We start from the raw sequence: 19,507 nt of genomic DNA, 5'->3' as shown, positions 1-19,507 counted from the left end.
AAGTCTAGTGCAATCAAGGAGTTGTGTTGTAATTAAACTTCTGGACCAGAAAGAAAGATGTGTTAACAACAAAATGGTCAGTGATAGCACCAAGGAGACCAAGATGGGAGGAAAAGGGAGGTGGGCTATGGAAAGGAAAACAACACTGGTAAGAAGCAAAAATTATGCAGAGGGAAAGGAGGGAAAGCAGCCATGGACAGGATCAGATCATAGGGGAGACTGGAAGTGGACAGAAAACCAAAACTTTTTTTTTTTTTAATAAGGTGTGAGCTACACACGCATACACAGGGTGGAAAATGAGAAAGACAGTAATCTCCAGAAATATGTTTTCTAAAATCTTTAACTGAAACCTCAGCTGCCTTTGTGTTTTTGCAAATCTGTGTCAAAATCTGTCAAGAGGGATCCAGGCATGGGAAAAAGCACTTTTCTAAGAAGAATGCATCAGTGCTGCAAATCCACTAAGAGCCCCACTTCAGAAATTCAGACCTGGAGATTTTTGTGATTTTTTTTTTCCTTTCCCGCTAATTACTTTGCCAGCATCTCTGCACAGCCAGATGCTCCATACCGAAAGGTCAGTGGAGGCCCCTGTCCGTGTTCGATGCCCACCCGCCGGCCCCATGCCCGCCGCCTCAGCCCACTGCCAGCAGCCTGGCCGCGGGCTGCGCTGCAGCACCCGCCGTGCCCTCGCCGGGACTGCACGCAGCCCGGCCCCGTGCTTCCCAGCCTGGGGACTTGATCCAGAGCCCAGTGAAGACAACGCGAAGATCCTCACTGAGCTCATTGGTCTTCCAGTCAAGCTTCTTGGCAATTTCCTTTCAGAAAGGTGCCATAGGAACTAACTTTCTGTGCCAGCTGGTCTGGGAATTGATGTGTGGCGGAGACCAGGCTTTATCCTTGGCATCAGGGTGTGTGTGTTCTGGCAGCCCACACCGAGGAGAAACCAAGGCACCGTTCTAGCTCCTGTAAATGACTTTTGAGACCAACCAAATCTCTTGGAGTAAGAAGAAAAGAATCTTGTTCTTTTTTCACAAGAACTGATGAACAGCTTCTGTTCAAAAGGAAGTGACAATTTTACTACACGTATCAAGCATCCTATCTGCTTTTTCTTACACTTTCAAAGTGAAAGAATAGCATGAACCTTGTAAAGCACTCTTCACTCTTCTAAAATGTCATAGAGGAACATGTGAGTTGTGATTCCCATAGGGCTCTCTCTATCGGAAACTTCTGTCTTTGGACCTCTCCTTTCTGTGCCTGCAAAGCATACGCGAACCCGCGGCACAGAATAAACCAAAGAATCGCTAATCCCCGGCGTTGCTCCCTAACTCCACTCGCACATGCCGGGAGATGAATCCTGTGCCCCGGCGCTCGGGACCTCCCGGCAGCCGCGCTCTGAAATGAATGTCAGAGCAAACCTCCGGCGAAGGCTCCGGGAGCCGGCGGCAGGGAGCCCCCCAGCTCACGCCCGCTGCGGGAAGGGCCGCGGCCGAGGGAGCTGCCCTCGGGCCGCTCCGGGGGGGAGCTCCGCGCCCGATCCGTCCCTGGCACCCCCCGGGCGCCCCCCGCGCCCCCGGGCTGCGGCCCGGGGAGGGGCCGGGCCGTGGCGGCGGCTGCCCGCGGTGGGGGAGCGCCGCCCCCCGCCTGCTGCCGGGGCGGGGGCTCCGGGGCTTCGGCAGCGCCCCCGCAGCAGCGCCGCGGCTCGCGGCCGGCCTCGCTTCGCCTCCAGCCCTCCGCGGCTGCTCGGGGGCGGAGCGGAGCCCCCGGGCCGGCCCGGCCCGCACCCCCCCGGCGTGCTCCGGGGGCCGGCGGCAGGACCCGCGGGGGCGGCTGGCGAGCCCCGGGGGCTTCCCGAGGAAAGGATGCGAGCGGGAGGATGGCACGAGGGGACGTAAGTGGCGGCGGGTATTAGGTTTTGTTTCCTCCTGTGTTTTGGGTTTTGTTAGGGAACTGTGTATAACTTGTGCTTGCGACGCGCGTGCTCTTCTTTAAAGATTTATCCGGTGCAGGGAGTGAAGTGTTGATTGAGAATTCAAGTAATTTGACAGACTGTGGCTGGAAAGATGTATTTAAATTCCTTGGAATGAAGGGTTAATATTTCTGCATCAGGAAGAAATTACTGCTAAAGCAGGTAGGTGTATTCAGGCAGCCTCTTGCAACCAGATAGTAGAAGAGCCAGGAAAAGTTGGACTGAGGTGGGATCTTCCTCCCCGGTCCTTCAGATTATATTAAGTTATATAGTTGTATAATTTTCAGTTGAAAGCTGAACTCTCATATTGCATGGAGCCATAGTGTTCCAGCTCATCAGGGTAATCTGCATTTAAACACTTTCTCAGGAAGACAGGGTGGCCATCTCTGCTGCACCTGTGGTCTAAAGCAACAGCCAGTGCTGACAGCTTCAACAATCACCTCAAATAACGTTTTAGTGGATACAGAAAGATCTGAGGAGAAAATCCATGTCAGAAAATCAAGTTGTAGCTCCGTCATCTTTTTAAGCTCTTCCATTCCCCTTGTCTATTTGTTCCTAGAGCCTTCCTTGGAAGAAATAAGGTTCAGCCATGGAGTGGGCCATTTAATTTTCAGCTGGAACAGCTTCTTGATTTGTACAGGTACCGAGACATAGGCACAAAAGAAAAGTAGTAACCAAGTCCCCCTTCGTCACCCACGTTTAAGGCCGTGGCTCCCTGATCACTGTGAACTACCTAGAGTGCAGGTCGTGCAGGTAGTGCGTGAGAAATAGGCTTCTCAGTCACGTGTGCACTTCAGAAAACCTGTCTGCACATTTTTTAAATTAAATAATCAGTCCTGAGATTTTTCTTGATCTGGTTTGACCCATGTATTGTAGTAGTTCCTTGAAACTCAGCTTCCATTAAAAGCCTCTCTCTCAGGGTAGCAAAGACAATTGTACACGTGAGATGCAGGGAAGGCAGTAGGTGTTTTCATCTGTCATACCACAGCATCTCTCAGGCTTAGTGATGGCATTTCATTGCAGCATGAATATCCCAGATGTGCTTGTTCAAAGATGAAAGTGGTTCTGCTGGAGCTGACTAAAATTGTCTTTCTTTGTTACACGTACACTGCGCTACCCCTACAGATCACCGGGGCTTCCTTTCATTGCCCAGCCGTGCACCATAAAGAATGATCGCCTCAGCGTATACCACAGCAGACAGCAGAGGCATGGAGAAGCATGTGCGCCTTTCCCAGATGTGATAAACCTCACAGGTCTTTTAACACCCCAAGTGGAGCAGAGAGACTGTCTGCTCTCCCCTTGCAGAAGTCCAGGTGAATGCAGTTCTGGATGCTCTCATTTCTGGTGTGAGCATCAAGTCTTTTCTGAGTTGTGCCAAGCTCCTAGTCTCAGAGATGTGTCGCTGCAATGAGTCCCCTGTGCCAGCCATCTTCTTCAAACAGAATGAATGATCCCTTCTCACTTGCAGCTCTCATTTCGGTGTCATAGCAGCACCCCAGCACCATGTCTTGTGAGAAAGTCAGATTAGGACCTGCTCTAGGGCTGGGCAGATATTGAAACAGAGAATAATGAGGTCAGGTGTGGAGACTGTGATTTTCTGCCTGTTGCATTACAGATGCTTTGCTGTAGCAGAATCCACGAGCATTTGTCATGCTTCCTGTCCTTTCAGGGTTATTTCACTCATAAATTTGCCCAGGAAACAGCCACTGCCTGTATTCAAAACTACTACTTCTCTTTGTCTCCTGCATAATGCCACCCTCCTCCCACCCCAAGTTGTTTAACATTCTCTGCTTTTGAGAGGTATCTTCTCATAGGTCCTCTGTATTCCCAACACTCACCAGTGTAAGCAGACAAGCCAAAGGAGAGGTTATTATGGGAATGTATGAGTAAGAATGCACATATGCAGTCTCCTGCAGCTTACCTCTGTAAGAAAACTGTTGATCCCTGATTCTTGCTCAGTGATATTTGCAGCTGAGGTCCAGAGGCACAAGCAGACAGTGTGTTAGAGCTCGGGATCTGCTGAAAGCCTGCTTCAGGCCCACCACCTGCTACGCAGCGAGTTCGCTGCCCTCAGCAGCCTGACAGTTTGCTGTCTGGGGAGGTATTTCAGGGAGCTTTTAGAGATCTGAAAGCACTGATTATTAATCCTGCACTCCGTATGAGGTCCATTGATTTGTGCACACAGTCATGGAGCTTGACGGGAATTGCATGTACAAAACAAACAGGCTCTCCTCTCCGAGAACCTGAAAGAGTTTCTAAACAACTTTCTCCTCCTGTATGCAGTGTATCCAGAAATACTGGTGTGTGTGGTTCATAAGTTCCACCCAGCACCAACAGATCAGTGCAATCTAAAATCATCAGAAATATGTAAAAACAGTAAAAGGAGGCCTAAAAGTGAGTAAGCAGAGATTTTTTTTTGTCTAGTGAATTGTTCTGGTGCATGTAGCATTATATACTGGTTTGTATATGGTATACGTGTATAGTCTGGAACTTGCATGCCACTTTTATTGCTAAGGCTCACCTTTTGCAGGAGAGACCATTTTCTCACTGAAAATGAAACGCTGTAAGCAGAATTCAGCTGTTGTTTAGAAGAGAAAATATGAAGTAGACCAAAGTCAACTTCTGATGTGATTTCCACATTCTGAACCACTTTGGGATAATTGCTCGGGTTAGATGCAGACAAAAGCTTCTTTTGCTCTTAAAAATGGTATCCCAAATGGCTCTGTCTTTGTTTCAACAGGAAAGAACCAGGTGTTTTGAAGTAGAGGATGAAAGCACCAACTGAGCAGCCTTCTCTGAAAGTTGGAGGAAAAGTGTACTCAGCTGAGAACAAATTAAAACAAGCTGACATGGAATTAAAACAACTTCAAGCTCCATCTGAGGTTTTCCTTCATTTGCTTCATGTAATAACTAATTATTCTTTTCAGCCAACCTGCGGAGCTATTACTGTTCTTGATATATGAAGGGGTTGAGGGTGTGCAGTGCCAAACCAGCCCCTTTCCAGTGTGCCTGTTGAAAATGCTCCTCAGTGCTGCCTCTGCCCCTGAGGAACCCATCACACCTTAGAAGATCCCTTTGGCTTTGCACGTAAAGATATTGTTCATAATGCCAACTGCATCTTCATCAGCTTCCTAGAGAACCGAGCAGTTGAAGCTGATGGATCACTTGCTATGTCAGCTAGAGCTGTGGTCCCAGCTGCCCTGAGTGATCACAGTCTGGGTAACCTGCCATGCCTCACTCCCTGCTTCGGTCGTACGGGCCACAGATGAGGGGTTTTCTTGAGGAGTTTGACCATTACTCTTCCTTGGTCAAACTCATGTCAGTCTACCAAGCAACTAACAGGACCACCTTCAATTGGACAGACAGCCGCATTGTGGAGTGGGAGAAATTTGCTGAGCTGGCTAAATATGAGCCAGAGTCCCAGAAGCCAACAGTGAAGGCTCTCCTTATCGTGGCGTACTCGGTGATTATCATCATGTCTCTCTTTGGGAACATGCTGGTGTGCCACGTGGTGCTGAAGAACAAGAGGATGCACTCAGCCACCAGCCTTTTCATTGTCAATCTTGCGGTCTCTGACATTATGATCACGCTGCTCAACACGCCTTTTACCTTGGTAAGTGGCATGCTCTGTTGTCCTTTCAGCCAGGAGGGGAGTCTCATGGAAATGCTCTGTCTGGCGGTCGCAGGCTCTCTGCGCATGCAATTCTAGGACTGAGGCATGAACCCAACAGAAATAAGTCTGATAGACAACTCTGCCAGGCAAGTAAAACTCTGGTCAGCAAACTGTGCGCTCCCCTTGCTCTTCCAGACTCTGTATTTCCTAAAAGACTCTGAAGTCTCTCCAGGTATGCTGCTGAACTGACACAAATCAGAAGAGTTTGGGGAATGGAGAATAGGTGTCTGGGTGATGTTAACATACATGCTGGGGAATTACAAGGTCAAACTTAAGACTTAGTGGGTCAAAACAACTTGAATGCTGGTTGTACTTAGGTAACTGGAAGAAAGATGGCAAATTCTTCAGATCTACCAGCTGGGTAAAGTCTTTAGTGAAAGCTCTCCAGACCTGCAGGGGGTGGTTGTGTGAGCAAACCATGGTCCACTTTTTCCAAATATAATTGTCAGTATAATCAAAAAGTTATTACCATTGCTCACAAATGATGTTTATGTGATTAAGCCAGGAGGGCTGCAACAGGACCACTCATTTCAACTATGTTTTTTAACCTTATAAACTCTTCTGTAAAGCGTTTTGAAATCCAACATAGCTAGTTGGGTTTCAGGTGAGGCTGCCCAGACGGCCAACCAAAAAGCATGAGCTGGCTCGGGTGCTGTCCAGGGGCTTTCCCTACGGATTTGCTTACTGATGGCTTGTTTTCCCTTCAGGTTCGGTTTGTGAACAGCACGTGGATCTTTGGGAAGGCCATGTGCCACATCAGCCGCTTTGTGCAGTACTGCTCGCTCCACGTTTCCACGCTGACTCTAACAGCCATCGCCCTGGACAGGCACCAGGTGAGGCACTGCTTGTCTGCGCTTCCCTTGCAAGGCTCCTCCCAAGCCCCTGCCAGCCTCGGCTGAGCCGGTGGTTCAGGCTTTATTTTAAATGGGGGCCTTGAAAGACAGCCGAGCCACTGCTGAATGCAACCCATTTGTTCAGCTATACAGGGATTTTTTTCAAGTTTTTCAGCTTTCTATCCCTAAAACCATAAAACACTGGTCTGTATCATCCTGAGCTTAAATTCTGACCTCATCACCTGTTTGTTGTTTTGTTCTTTTCCCACTGGGCATTTGCTGCATCATCAAGCTGCAGGGCAGATTGAGTTGGTAGCAATTTTCATCTCACTGTAGCAGTGAGTAAAAAGCAATCCTGGCGTTAAAGTTCTAAAGTAGAGGATTGAAGTGTAACTGTGGGACTGATGCTGGACCATAAAGGGGAGTGGCAGAGTGAGAAACTTCTGCTGGCAACACTGGGAGGACACGTCGGAGCTGTGAGAAGACTTTTCCTGCCATCTGCCTACAGCCAAGCTGCATCAGTTGCTTACTTACTGTAATAAATACTCAATGTACTGCAAGTAGACAAAAGAGGAGGTAGACCGGGCCAGTGCTTATTTCTAGCAGTCACTCTCCTTTCCTGTATTATATATACACCTATCAGCAAAAATTATATTCTTCAGACTGAGCTTTTATAAGCTCTTTATCTTTTAATCTAACTCAGGAAATTTCGTAAAAGGTGAGTTAATCCCTCAAAACATGGGAGAAGGGCTCAGCTTGATAGGTTTAGCTAGTACAGAAGACATTTCGTTATGTAATTCATATAGAATAAATGAACGTACTCATTATTGAAGAGACTTGTGTAGATTTTTTTTTTAAAGTAACCTACAATTTAAAGAAAATTAGTCTCACAGAAGAAAATAGAGAAAGTTTATTTGAAAGCACTTCTGAAAAGTTGAAAGGTTGCCATTTTCTAGGTCACTCTAATAAGCAGGACATCTTCCTAATCATGGATGTTATTTTCTTAATAGCATTAGATCATGTGAAAAATACCTCTGCTGTGTGTACTGGTGGAGGGACTTTGCTTTCCCATGAGATAAGAGTCACTGTGAAGTCTTTATTACAGGTCATTCTGAACCCACTAAAGCAAAGGATGTCACTAACAAAAGGAGCGCTGAGCATTTCTGTTATCTGGCTGATGGCAACCTGTTTCTCCCTGCCACATGCCATCTATCAAAAGCTTTTCCAGTATAACTACAGGTGAGTTACTCCCTGGCACATCTGACCCCTTCCAAGCAAGACGTCCTGCAGCCTTCAGCTGCAGTGGTGGTGGCTTGTAGCAGGCAGAGCTCCTGGAGGGGCTCCCAGGTTCGGGGGGGGAAGGCAAGAACTTGGTGGAATCAGCGGGAATTTGTGTGTGAATAAAATCTAACTTCCTACAGCAGAGGTGGCTGCTGCGAAGAGCCTCTTGGCTCACTTCAGTGCACATACGTGCTCAGGACCTCGGTTTGTTTTCATCTCCCAAAAATCAGGACGAGCGGGTTAGCCTCACCTGTGCAGCCTCGTGCTGGTGGTAGGCTGTAAGGCGCAGGTGGGCAGGCGGTGCGGCTCCGCTGGGGCACAGCAGCTTGGGGCCTCCTTGAGTTTCATCACACCTTCAGGGTGGGGTCTGTCCCCAGTTTCTTCTCCCAAGGGTCTTTCCTCTTCCCTCCTCACACTTACGCAGATGCCAGGAAGACCATGTCTATTCAGCTTGCCCAGTACCCAGACAAGGAGGAAGTGGAGAGCAGGTGCAGCAGTTTGAAAAAGAAAGAAAATAAAACCTATCACGTAAACATCTGGTACTTGCTTTAGCAAGACTATACAGAAAACCACCCAGATAACTATTTCTAGTATGCTTCTTTGTCTTCCCTAGCAATGAAGAGGGCTCTTTGCTTGGCTGAACACAACAACAAAAACTATTAAAAGAAGGTAAAGTGGAATTTCACACCCACGTGAAGACTTCTGAAGTATCAGAAGAAAGTGAAGGTTCTGCTCTGGAGAAAAAAAATAAAGATAAAAAATATGCTGATCTTCTCATCTACCTGTTAGTCTAGTGAGGGCTTTCATTGTTAGGTAGCCACCTTTTCTACTAGGGAGAAATAAAGAATCAGAAGTCTCGTTTGGGTTTGCCCTTGCAATCTGTTGTTCCTCCACATTATCCAATCTACTGTGCTCCTCTTGTCCTCATGAGCCTCAAGAGTGGCACTAGGCAGGAATGCCTATGGACCCATGCTAAGCTTTAGCCCTGGGTGTGCGGCATAGGTCAGGAGAGCCCACAACCCACAGCACGCCTGTGGTGTCAGTGCTACCTCCCGGCCACAAAGTAGGCCATAATGCTACACTGCGTGTGGTTTTCGTGGTGCCGCTTCATACTGCTGGTGCCTGCGTTTTGCAGGAATGCCGGGCTCAAGGCCAAGGGACTGGAATTTTCGGCTTGAGAGCCGAGTACCAGGGAGCAGAGTAAGAAGACAGCAAGAGAAGGATTTTTGTCGTAGATATTGAGCTTCTGCGTAAAGGACAAACGTCTTTCTTCCTACAGTACGGCCACTTCTATCAGTGTGACAGGGAGACCATTCAACTATTCGCTCAGGCTTTTTATAGCTGTTTGCGTACAGGAGGTTATACAAAATAGGAGAGTAATCAGGGCTTTCACAGCTCTTCCTTGCTTGTGCTTATGATTTATTTGCTGAGAGATGCCTTATGGGGGGATATAAGATCTTCAACTGCTTAGACTTTGTAAACAAAGTGCTGGGTTACTCCAGTGCTTGCATTGCTTCGCAGCTGCGCTCAGGCTATTACTGAACAAATTGCTTATGAATGAACAAATGCCGCTATCTCTTTCACTGCACCTGTCTCTGCTTGTCCTTTAGCGTGCCCAGAGGAAACCTAGCCTCGAGCTGGCATGAGGCAGCTCGGCGATATAAGGACTTCCAGGACACGTTATTCTCATCACTGTTTTCCATTGAATAAAAATCCCGGTTGTAATATCGCCCATAATAGGTCCTGCGGGGCAGGGGCCCCTGCGGCAGCCGAGCAGGGAGCTGTTCCTCCCGTGGGAACAGGGGATGGGCTCCAGCAGCGCCGGATCCCGCTGGCTGCGGCGTGCGGTGGCGCGGCCAAATCCGTGGTGACCCCGGGCTCCACCAACACACGGCGGCCTCTCCGGCCTCGCTCTCTGCCAGCCGCCGTCCTTGAGCAGGCGGGAGCTGCTTCTCACGCCTGCACCACCTGCGGGCCAGCTGGCAGCCCCAGGGCATGGCCTGGCCTCCCCGTGCCCCGCAGGAGGAAGCGCGTCTCCTCTCCTCTCCTCTCCTCTCCTCTCCTCTCCTCTCCTCTCCTCTCCTCTCCTCTCCTCTCCTCTCCTCTCCTCTCCTCTCCTCTCCTCTCCTCTCCTCTCCTCTCCTCTCCTCTCCTCTCCTCTCCTCTCCTCTCCTCTCCTCTCCTCTCCTCTCCTCTCCTCTCCTCTCCTCTCCTCTCCTCTCCTCTCCTCTCCTCTCCTCTCCTCTCCTCTCCTCTCCTCTCCTCTCCTCTCCTCTCCTCTCCTCTCCTCTCCTCTCCTCTCCTCTCCTCTCCTCTCCTCTCCTCTCCTCTCCTCTCCTCTCCTCTCCTCTCCTCTCCTCTCCTCTCCTCTCCTCTCCTCTCCTCTCCCACGAGCATCCTTGGAGCCCATTGCGGCTCCGCTCGGAGGAGCTCTGCTCCCCTGCCCTTCGTACTACCTCTTCACAGGCGCAGCTCCGCTCACTGAAGTCCTTTTCCAAGCAATCTTCTATTTGTGGCACAAAAGCCAACTCCGAGGGTTGAAAACAGGATATTAAAGATACTAATCAATACTGCAGCAAATAATGTGGCTTGATGGAGGCTAACAAGTGAACAGAGGACAAGGTTTGAGGAGAAAAGGGCAAAAGGGAGTAAAAGAAAAAAAGCAGGGAAAAAAAAAGAAAGAAAAGGAGAGAACATCCACAGGAAATAAATTTCTGAGTGCCCCTTCCTCTTAAGGTGTTATTGTTTCCAGTCATCTGCTGTGCCGTGTGGAGGAACGCTTGGTTCTCTGCAGGGGCTGTTGAGGTACGTGTGCTGAGAGCAGCAACGCAGTGAGAAATGCTAACAGAGCATGTGTCTGTTGTGCTGAATTTGGCAGATTAGTTAATCTCTGTTGAATTAAGCTATCAGATATAGTTAAACTACTTTTTAAAATTTGTTTTTTAATTTATTTATTTATTTATTTATTTATGTTAGTTAGCCACCAGAAGTTAAACTGTGGTGTTTGAGTTAAACCCGCGTTAAGCAACCCCGTTTTCCAGTAACTGTGCCTGTTTTACGAGGCAGCAGTAAGGTCCCTGGAGAAAACACGGCGGGCAGGACATGAAGCCGTGCTGTCGGGGGTGCAAACGGCTCTGCAGGGGGCACCTGAGCGCTCCCCGGCGCAGCTCTCGGCCTCCAGCCCCGGCTGCCCGCGGTGGGGTCCTGGGCAGGAGGGCGGCTGCAGCAGTGCGGGCAGCGGCTGCAGGTCCAGCGTGGCAAAGACAAGTCAGAGCTAGGGCAAGCAGGCTGCAGCGATGACCCAAGCGTGTCCTGAAGCTCTGCTGCGTCCCAGTAGTATCGGGTCAGTTGTGCGTGGCCAGACAACAGTTTGAACAGGCCATCCGCAATAGGAGTAATGCATCCTGGGCTGGATTTCTGGGTGGACACGTTTAGGGAAACCTGGGCATCATGTGTGCCTTACCTGGGTGTGCAGGAATCACATACAAGACGGGAGAAGAGCAGGGAGCTCAGTGGTGCTCGCCCACTATCCCCTCTCCTCCTGCACTGGGATTTTCAGGAAGAGAAAGGTGACACTGCTGTGTCTGTGCCCAGGCACGCGCAGGGAAGGGGCAGAGCTGATCAGTTCAGTGCTTCTTCCACAGGAGCCCCTTTTGTAAAAGCGGCCTTCAGGAGCAACTTCTTGCCATGTTAAGGGGACTCATTCAATTAAAATCCACTGCAGCTTCAAAGAAGAAACTCCACATTGTCTTTCTAAGACTTTCTTGTATCAGACAACATGACAATTTAGGAGGAAAGGTGATACAAATAAATACACAGTAGCCAGTCAGCCTCAGTGAGAAAGATGTGGAGAACATCATGAGAGAAGGCTTTCTGGGAAACAGAAAATAGGCAATTTTGAGTAAGCCTTGGTTGAGATTAGTAATATCTGGCCCTCTGTCAGCATTACAAGCCTGAGGATGTGGTTGTGGGTGGTGTGCAAGCCCCACTATGGTTTGCCAAATTAGTAGCATCCATTTACAAAGCAATGTCCACATGCTATATACATATTTCTTTGTTTTCAAGGGAAGCCACTGTCCGGAGCTTGTGCGTCCCCGATTTTCCTGAGCCTGCAGAACTGGTCTGGAAGTATCTGGACCTGTCTACCTTTCTCCTCCTCTACCTCCTACCCCTGCTTATCATCACTGTCACCTACACACGCCTGGCTAAGAAGCTGTGGCTCCGCAACGCCATTGGAGACATCACCACGCAGCAGTATATCACCCACCACAAGAACAAGAAGAAGAGCATCAAGATGCTGATGCTGGTGGTGGTGGTCTTTGCCGTCTGCTGGTTCCCTCTCAACTGCTACGTGGTGCTCATCTCCAGCCTAGGCATCAAGACGAAGAACTCCCTCTATTTTGTTCTGCACTGGTTTGCCATGAGCAGCACCTGCTACAATCCTTTCATCTACTGCTGGCTGAACGAGAGCTTCCGCTCGGAGCTCAAATCCCTGCTCTGCATGTGCCAGAAGGTGCCTCCGCCTCGGGACAACGTGCTGCCGCCTGTTATCACGTCCTGCCGAGAGGCATGGATGGAGCAGGCCAGGTGCAGGAAGGGACCTTCCTCCCAGACCATTTGCTCCACTGTCAATGCCCAGACAGCCAACACCGATCTGTGAGGCAAAGGGCAGAGGTGAGTTGGTTGGTGGACATCAAAGGGCATCTCCCTGTTTCTTCTCAGGAATCCGTGTTGCTGCTCTGGTTTGTTATTACTGTTTTTCACATATTATTTACTGGTATCACAGTAGTACCTGCTTTACTCAGTGCTGTGGAAACACAGCCTTTCTAACACCCTCCCTCCAACCCTGCAGTTGAAACTGGTCCAAGGAGCAGGCAAGAATGCAGGGGACATGGGATGACGTGGATGGGGTGGTTGCTTTCCAGGAGGCTCCCATCGTTTTAACAGCACAGGCTGTGGGACCCCAGTTTCCTGCATTGCTGGTCTGTGTCAGAGCCTGTAATGTGTGCCGTGATACCAGCAGGGCTTTGCAGAGCTGCAGAAGTGTGCAGGTTTTGACGTGTTTGAAGGAAGGACTTTGACATCCAGGTAGACTTTGTCCACAGATGATTTCGCCAGATAATTTATACCAAAGCCTCCCAGCAGAGTGAAGCGTAAGGTAAGTCAGCAGCAGTTTCCATGTGAAGTACAGCTGCTCTTCCTCCCCTTGCGCTTTCCTCCCTGGCACTGTCCTACCCCCTTGCTGCTTTGGAATCTCCAGAGCAAACAGCTGGAAACTGCCCAGGAGTGCTGGTGGGGCTGGGAGCATGCAGCAGCGTGAGCAGGCAGCGGGGCGCCAGCGGGAGCAGCGCGGGATGGCGCTGCCGGCACTACCAGGGGGTGTAGGGCTCCAGCAGGGCTATGCGGGTAAAGGTAAGGGAAGAATTTAATTTGGCTGCTAGAGCCACATGAATAACTGTGTTGAAAGGCAGGGCATGAATGCAGGCAACACTGGCTCCATGGGATTTCCAGAGGAACAAGTGGATGGAGCGACGTGCCGTGTCCAGCACACAGAGCTCCGAGCAACCAAACCTCCACCCTCGGTGGCAGCTGGGGAGCAGAGCCGGTGAGCAGGAAGAGATCGTTCCCACACTGCGGCTTAGACTGGAGCTGTGCTTCATAATTAGACACAATGTCATTTAGTCCAGTAAGGATTCCTTCTAATTTCTATTATAAATCCATTAATTCATCAAATAAACCTACACAGGAACTAAAGGCCACAAAATATTGCATCAGGGCTGTAGCATTCACTAACTGAAGAATGAAATTATTCTACATAATTACTAATTGTTGTAAGAGCAATTCATTTAGACAGCTGAATTGACTCAGAGTAAGAGGGAAAGTTTTGTTTACAATCCTGGGAAAAATATAATTTAATTTAGATGTGCTTGGGAGGTAGATGAAGAAAAGAAGATGGAACAAAGGAAAGAGAGAGAGAGGAAAAAGAAAAAAGAAAAAGACAAGGACAAGAGACAAAGAGGCAGACAGAAATCAGATTTGCTATGTGATTTTGCAAGCAGTGTTGAGCAGTGGTTGGGCATTGGGAACAGGATCTGCTTCTGACCTAGCCAGAGCTGTCCCCTCCCCATCATGCCACCCCTCTAATAAATTGTACCAAGACTGGAGATCAAGAAAGGCTGGAATAGTCCCACAAAATGCACTGCTCTAAAGTAGAGAACCTTTAAACCAAGCCTAAAAATGTGTTCATTGTGCTCTCTGCAAGTTGTTTTCAGTATGTCTTTTCATAGTCCACTTCATGTGTGCACACAAAACACATGGTTTCGAAGAGATCCATCTTTCTACATTTTCTTTCAATGTTCTTGGTATATTTCAGGCTTCTGTGAAATAACCATAGCAACAATGTTAACATGATATATTCCATGAGAAACATGGCTCTCACTGTAATTCTGTATTTTCTTGTGATGTTTGTCCAAGAGTGCTGGTACAGACTGGCTGCCCATTTCCCTAGAAAGAACCACACTTCTGGGGAGCAGCGAGCCAGCCCTGGGGTCGTACCTGCCTGGCATCCTCTCGGTACAAGAAGTGGTCTGGGAGCACCTGTCACTTCTGTTGGCTATGGGAGTATCAGAAGTCTCTCAGAAATCTCTTAAGCTTGTCTCAAGTCCATCTTTAAGATTTATTAGTGTTGTTTTTTTTTTTCCTTTCTTTTTTTTTTTTCTTCTTTCTATCTTTAAATGGCTTCATGATCTTTTTCTGGAGGAATCAAAGACCTCAGTCCAAAGTAGGTCTCTGTTCATGCCTTGATTTCCTGCCAGTCCTCCTGCCATGCATTTAGCTGTCTCTTGCTATGAAAAGTAACTTAGCTTTTTTCCTTAGATCTGTAAACTGTAGCATGTCTTTATTGCTGAGATTTTTCTCCCCTAAATGGGCATGATGTAAGAGCTGTCTGTATTGCATCTTTGTAATGACTTTGCTATCTGGACTGACAATTATCAATGCCTGAATGAGATTCAAAACCTCACACGCTTTACTCATTACCTAGGGGCTCTCATATCACTTGAGGATGGATGCACTGGCTAATCAGCTTGCAAGGAAAGGTTAGGACGCATGACTTGAAAAAAAAAAAGGAAAAAAAAAAAAAAGAAAAAAGAAAAAAAAAGAGAAAGAAAAAAAAAGGAGGAAAGCTGAGCTGTGTTGTTTGACTTCGGAAGGTACAGTGACTGAGGGGGAAGAGGGTGCACCTCTGCTGAAATGCAGGAACAAGGCTTGCTCCTACCATTAGAAGGCTTACCTGGCCAATGTTCAGAAGAAAAAAAACTTAAGAAATCTGCTTTTGCTAAAATGTGTCAGGGTCTGAGCCTACTCAGCAGGTAAATAGAAGCTGAAGTGCTTAACGCTTTGTCTTCAGACACACGCTCACAGGTGGGAATGGCTTCCTGAACGGCGCCCCAGGCAGCTGCGTGTGCTGCATCACGGCCGTGGCCAGTCCTTGCCCCGGGTGCTGCTGTCCCCCCGCTGCCCCAGCAGGCTGCCGGGGGCTGGTTGTGGCTGCTGCAGGCACCTGGATGGGCAACGTAGGTGTGACCTGTGCCGTCAGTTCCCCGCGGCCCTTCTGGCCCCGGATGCTCTCATAGCTGGGGTGGTGGGGTGGGCTGCTGTGGAGTGGGCAGAGTGGTCCCAGGCAGCCCGACCGCCGCACAAGCCCTTTCCTGTCCCTCGCCAGGCTGAACCGGCCTCTGCTGCCCTGGCTGTGGCCCTCGCCAGCACGCAGGTGACTCAGATTTATCACTGTGGGAGGCAAGATCCCGAGGGTGAGCCTGGAGGACAGAGTCCTAAGACAGCGACTTACCGGAGCCTGCTCCACAGGAACTACCCGAGCACACGCAAATCAGTATGCAAAGATTCAGCAGGGAAATGTCTGAGTGATTAACAACCCAGATTTACTCATGTTAGCTCATGCCAAATGTATCCAACTGCCTTCAGCAGAGTTGCTGATGAAGGCGATAACAGAGAACACAGTGCAGAGGATACCTGAATTCCAGAGGCAAATCCCCTTATATAGCCCCACCACATAATGAACAAAGAAACCACAAAATGCCAACTAGATGAGGAAAAGCAAAGCAGAAAAAATGCACAATGAGTCAGAAAATTAGCTCAGGAAGGAGAAGCAGAATAGAATTATTAGCAGTTAGCTCTTCAAGTTGAAAACAGTACAGAAAGTCTGTTCAGAGGAATAAATGGAAATGTTCTCAGTTAGATCCAGATCAAGCCCTGAGAAGTGGGAATGCAGCTGGGCCAGCATCAGAGACCATCCTCTTGCACTACTATAAAAATTAGCAGATTTGTTCATGCTGATACCCAGAGGGAGAAGAGGGAGAAAAACCCCCAAACCTCACACAGGAAGTTTGGATGCAAAGTGCACACCTGGAATTAGCAGCTGGAAAATAACGAACTGACAGCCGCTGCCATGGCCAGCCGAGGAGTTTCTCCTGCAAGTCAGGGAAGATTGCTCTACCCTCTCACCGACTGAAAAGCAAACGCCCATTTCCCTCAAGCTATCACCTCCTACATCGTGGTGGGGAGAAAAATTCGTCTGATCTCCCCAGATTTTGGATGAAGCCCAAGCAGGAATACTGAAGGGATAAGGATCTGGTTCTTATGCCCAGCAGAGCGCTGCAGTCAGCTCTCATTTTAAAGATTCAAGGCTTTTCACAAAGCTGTCCTGTCCCACCGCCGCTCAGCAGTAGTCCCTACCCAAATCCCATGGATGTTCCTATGTCCTGAGTTCGATCTCCAAGCACTCCCGAGGGCACACACCTTTCCAATAACAGCTGCTCCATGTAGCTTGTCCTGATCAGCTTCTGTGCAAAGCAGGTACGCCAGAGGCCGTACTGTTGGCCGTGCTGCGTTCCAGGTGTCTGTGCAGGAACAGGACTGCAGTCCCTGGGGTTGCCTGGCAGAGCTGTCGGGACGAGCAGGCGTGCAGGAGCAGATCCCCGGATGCTGCCGAAGCCCCGGTGAGGGTCTGCCCGAAGCACCGAGCTGCACGAGGAGGGGGGTGGCATGGGGTCAGCGTGGAGGCGGTCACCGTGCCCAGAGGAAGGCGTGCGGGCGGCTGTGCCTGACGTGCTGCGCTGCAGCAAGCCCTTCCTAAGGGGCTGCTGGATGTCTCCCTCCAGATCAAAGCCAAAACATTTCTTGCTTCACCTCCTGTCTCCCTTCTCTGTATTTACTCCTTTGCCCCCAGTAATAGGGGTTAAAGTAACACCTTTGCTCTATACAAAAAAGGTTTTCTCTTCTGTGAGTCAAGAGTGGCTAATAATGCCTTGTTTGGCAACGCTAAATCGCGTGATGGTCCTGCTCTCTGCAATGAGCCGCCAGTGAAGAGCAGCTGTCACTTATCAGAGGTGACAGGGAAAAATATAATAATAATAATAATGATAATCAACGGGCTGAATCCCACAGAAACCAAGTGCTTGGTTTTATAACAATAGTCTGTCACTTGGAGAGGCCTTTTTTTGGAGAGGCCTTTTTTTTTGTTGTTTCTATGACAGCCCTCATAAAAATCTCCTTGGCAGATAAGAATAGACAAATTGCTTTATAAAATTGGATTGATGGACCATCTAATTTGTCTGCTGGAGACAAAAACAATTGCTTTATGGGGTACCATAAGAGACAATCATAGGGAGTGTCCCGTTTAATGGAATTCCTGCTTATTGACTTGAAATTAATGCTGCTTTAGTGTATATAAGTTTATATCCTCACCAAGTGTCTTGTCTGTCTGACCTACCTGCATGCTTTCCTGGTGCACATAAGTAGCTAATCCATATCATGTCCTGGCAGGCTGTCGAACATCGGCGGTCTCTTGCAGAAAGGATTTCCACTCTGGCAAGGAGCTCCGCTGGGTAGTTGTAGCTGAAAGCTGCAGTGATTTTCAAGACATTATGGCTGACAGCTTCACGCCATTCTAGCAGAACTGCACCAGATGCTTCTGCCAGACCCACAAAGTCTTGCAGCTTCTTCTTTTTTTTTTTTTTTTTTTTTAATTGGTTGGAAACAGGAGTGCTGAGATACTAACAGGCCGACTCCCGTTCTTACCCCTGCCCTCAGAGTGGTTCCAAAGAATGTTTTTCAGTGTGGTGATAGGCACTTTATGTACATAAATGTATATATATAGAGAGAGACTTTGTTCAAATCCCCACTTGTAGCCAGCTTTAGTATGGTAATCAGTGTAATTCCAAGGTTGCCAGACTTTGGATGTTGTTAAGGGAATAATTTATGATACATTGCAAAAATGATGGTGGGCAAGTGTTTGAGCAACAGATCTTATTCCTTTTCTCAGGAAAGAAATGATTGCTGGCTGCCACATCTTGTCTTGGGCAATTTCAAACAGGAGTTAAGTGACCAATGGCCTAAACCTTTTGCAGATTCTTTCTCCCTTCATTGCTCTCAAATCCTGTTTGCCTTGGTTCTGAAGGGGAACAGGGGGGAGTGTGTTGGAGAGGCTTGTCCCCAGCCGCTGTGGCTTTCCTCCGTGCTTTTGCAGGCATGGTGACACCGAGCTCTGGTGGAGCAGCCGTGAGCGGCAGTACAGCCGGCAGCAGCACATGTTTCTTTCCCTCTTCTAGTCATTGAGGAAGACAAAGAAGACTGAACAAAATACAATATACTGCAGATGGAAGAAATGTACAAAGCAAGCAAGAAAGAAGTTTTGGCAAAGTTTTTTCTCCTTATGAAACAATTTATTTTCTAATTTTCTCCCCCAAATCTCCAGATAACCATCTAGAACACTGCTGAAGCCTCCTGTGGAAGCAGCTCGAGAAAGGATGCTCACAGCTCCTGGGGGTCTCCTGAAAAGAGATTTTCTTCCTTCTCCTGCTGCTGTGACTGTGCGTGGTGGTTTCAGGTTATCTGCTAACTCGAGGCACGTGGCAGGGTGGAGCTGCTGGCACAGCAAACATCCACTGCTCCTCAGCCTGCCTGAAATACATCTTTGTTGTTAGTTCAGGATTTGTGTTTGATTATCCAGCTCTGGTCACTGCCCACTGCAGTGAATGTGTAGTAAAAAGGGAGCGAGGCAGCACCGTGCCCCCAGCCTGCTTGCTGGCCTCTGCCACCAAACCATCTCATGAGCAGAGCAACTCCACTGGGATGGGCACGTTCCCCACCTGATATTCCCCGGTTTTGCTTTTGGAAATGGGGGTGGAGAGGGATTTTGAAATAAACGCGTGCTTATAGCTCCTTGTGGCACAGCTCAGTACATGTTTCAGGGGCAGCCCCTGATGAACCCCGCAGAGAGCAAACACCCTCTGTCATGGGAAGGCCATCCTGAACCAAGGCAGCATTTCCCTCCCCATGATATCAGCTGCGAGACAAATGAAATACTGGACTTTAACCCTCCTTTATGCATTGGTTCACTTGGATAACACATTGTTAAGTTCAGAGAAATGGCTGATTTTCAGCTGCACAAGCTGCCCATGGCAAAGCACCTGCTGAAGCGGCAGCAGAGGGAAGCAATGCTGGCTGCTGCCCAGCTGCTGCTCAGGCAGCCTGGACTTGGGGACCCCCCGCCATCAAGCACCCCCCCAGCACATCCAGAGCACCTTTAGGGAGAAGGCGAGATTTTTAAGTGGGGCTGAGAAAAAGCAGCCACAGGCACTGCAGAGCAGGCAAACTGCCACCGGGCACCAGGGGACGAAGGTACCCTCTGAAACTTGGCTTATTTGCAACACCCCTACTCTGCCTGAGCTGCTTGAG

General features: G+C 48.9%; 1 protein-coding gene across 7 annotated transcripts; it reads left to right on the top strand.

Moving 5' to 3' along the window:
- The first annotated feature begins 1,649 nt into the window (after positions 1-1,649).
- On the top strand, positions 1,650-18,987 carry LOC106045569 (G-protein coupled receptor 83-like). 7 transcript variants are annotated; one of them, XM_048077663.2, is made up of 7 exons: positions 1,650-1,885; positions 2,523-2,603; positions 3,089-3,276; positions 4,704-5,576; positions 6,344-6,469; positions 7,575-7,708; positions 11,816-13,770. In XM_048077663.2, the coding sequence occupies exons 4-7, from the start codon at positions 5,193-5,195 to the stop codon at positions 12,408-12,410; spliced, it is 1,239 nt and encodes a 412-aa protein (XP_047933620.1). In that variant the 5' UTR covers positions 1,650-1,885; positions 2,523-2,603; positions 3,089-3,276; positions 4,704-5,192; the 3' UTR covers positions 12,411-13,770. The 7 variants fall into 7 exon arrangements, 5 of the variants coding, with proteins under 5 accessions (XP_047933620.1, XP_047933623.1, XP_047933600.1 ...); XR_007168585.2 differs by lacking the exon at positions 2,523-2,603 and adding an exon at positions 18,525-18,987 and having other exon boundaries at positions 1,651-1,885; positions 11,816-12,908; XR_007168586.2 differs by lacking the exon at positions 2,523-2,603 and having other exon boundaries at positions 1,651-1,885; positions 11,816-12,908; positions 13,218-13,770.
- Positions 18,988-19,507: the final 520 nt, after the last annotated feature.

Source organism: Anser cygnoides, chromosome 13, assembly GCF_040182565.1.
Source record: "Anser cygnoides isolate HZ-2024a breed goose chromosome 13, Taihu_goose_T2T_genome, whole genome shotgun sequence".
Classification (NCBI taxonomy): Eukaryota; Metazoa; Chordata; class Aves; order Anseriformes; family Anatidae; genus Anser; species Anser cygnoides.
Note: the sequence above shows the minus strand (reverse complement) of the source record. Positions and strands in the feature narration are given on the sequence as shown.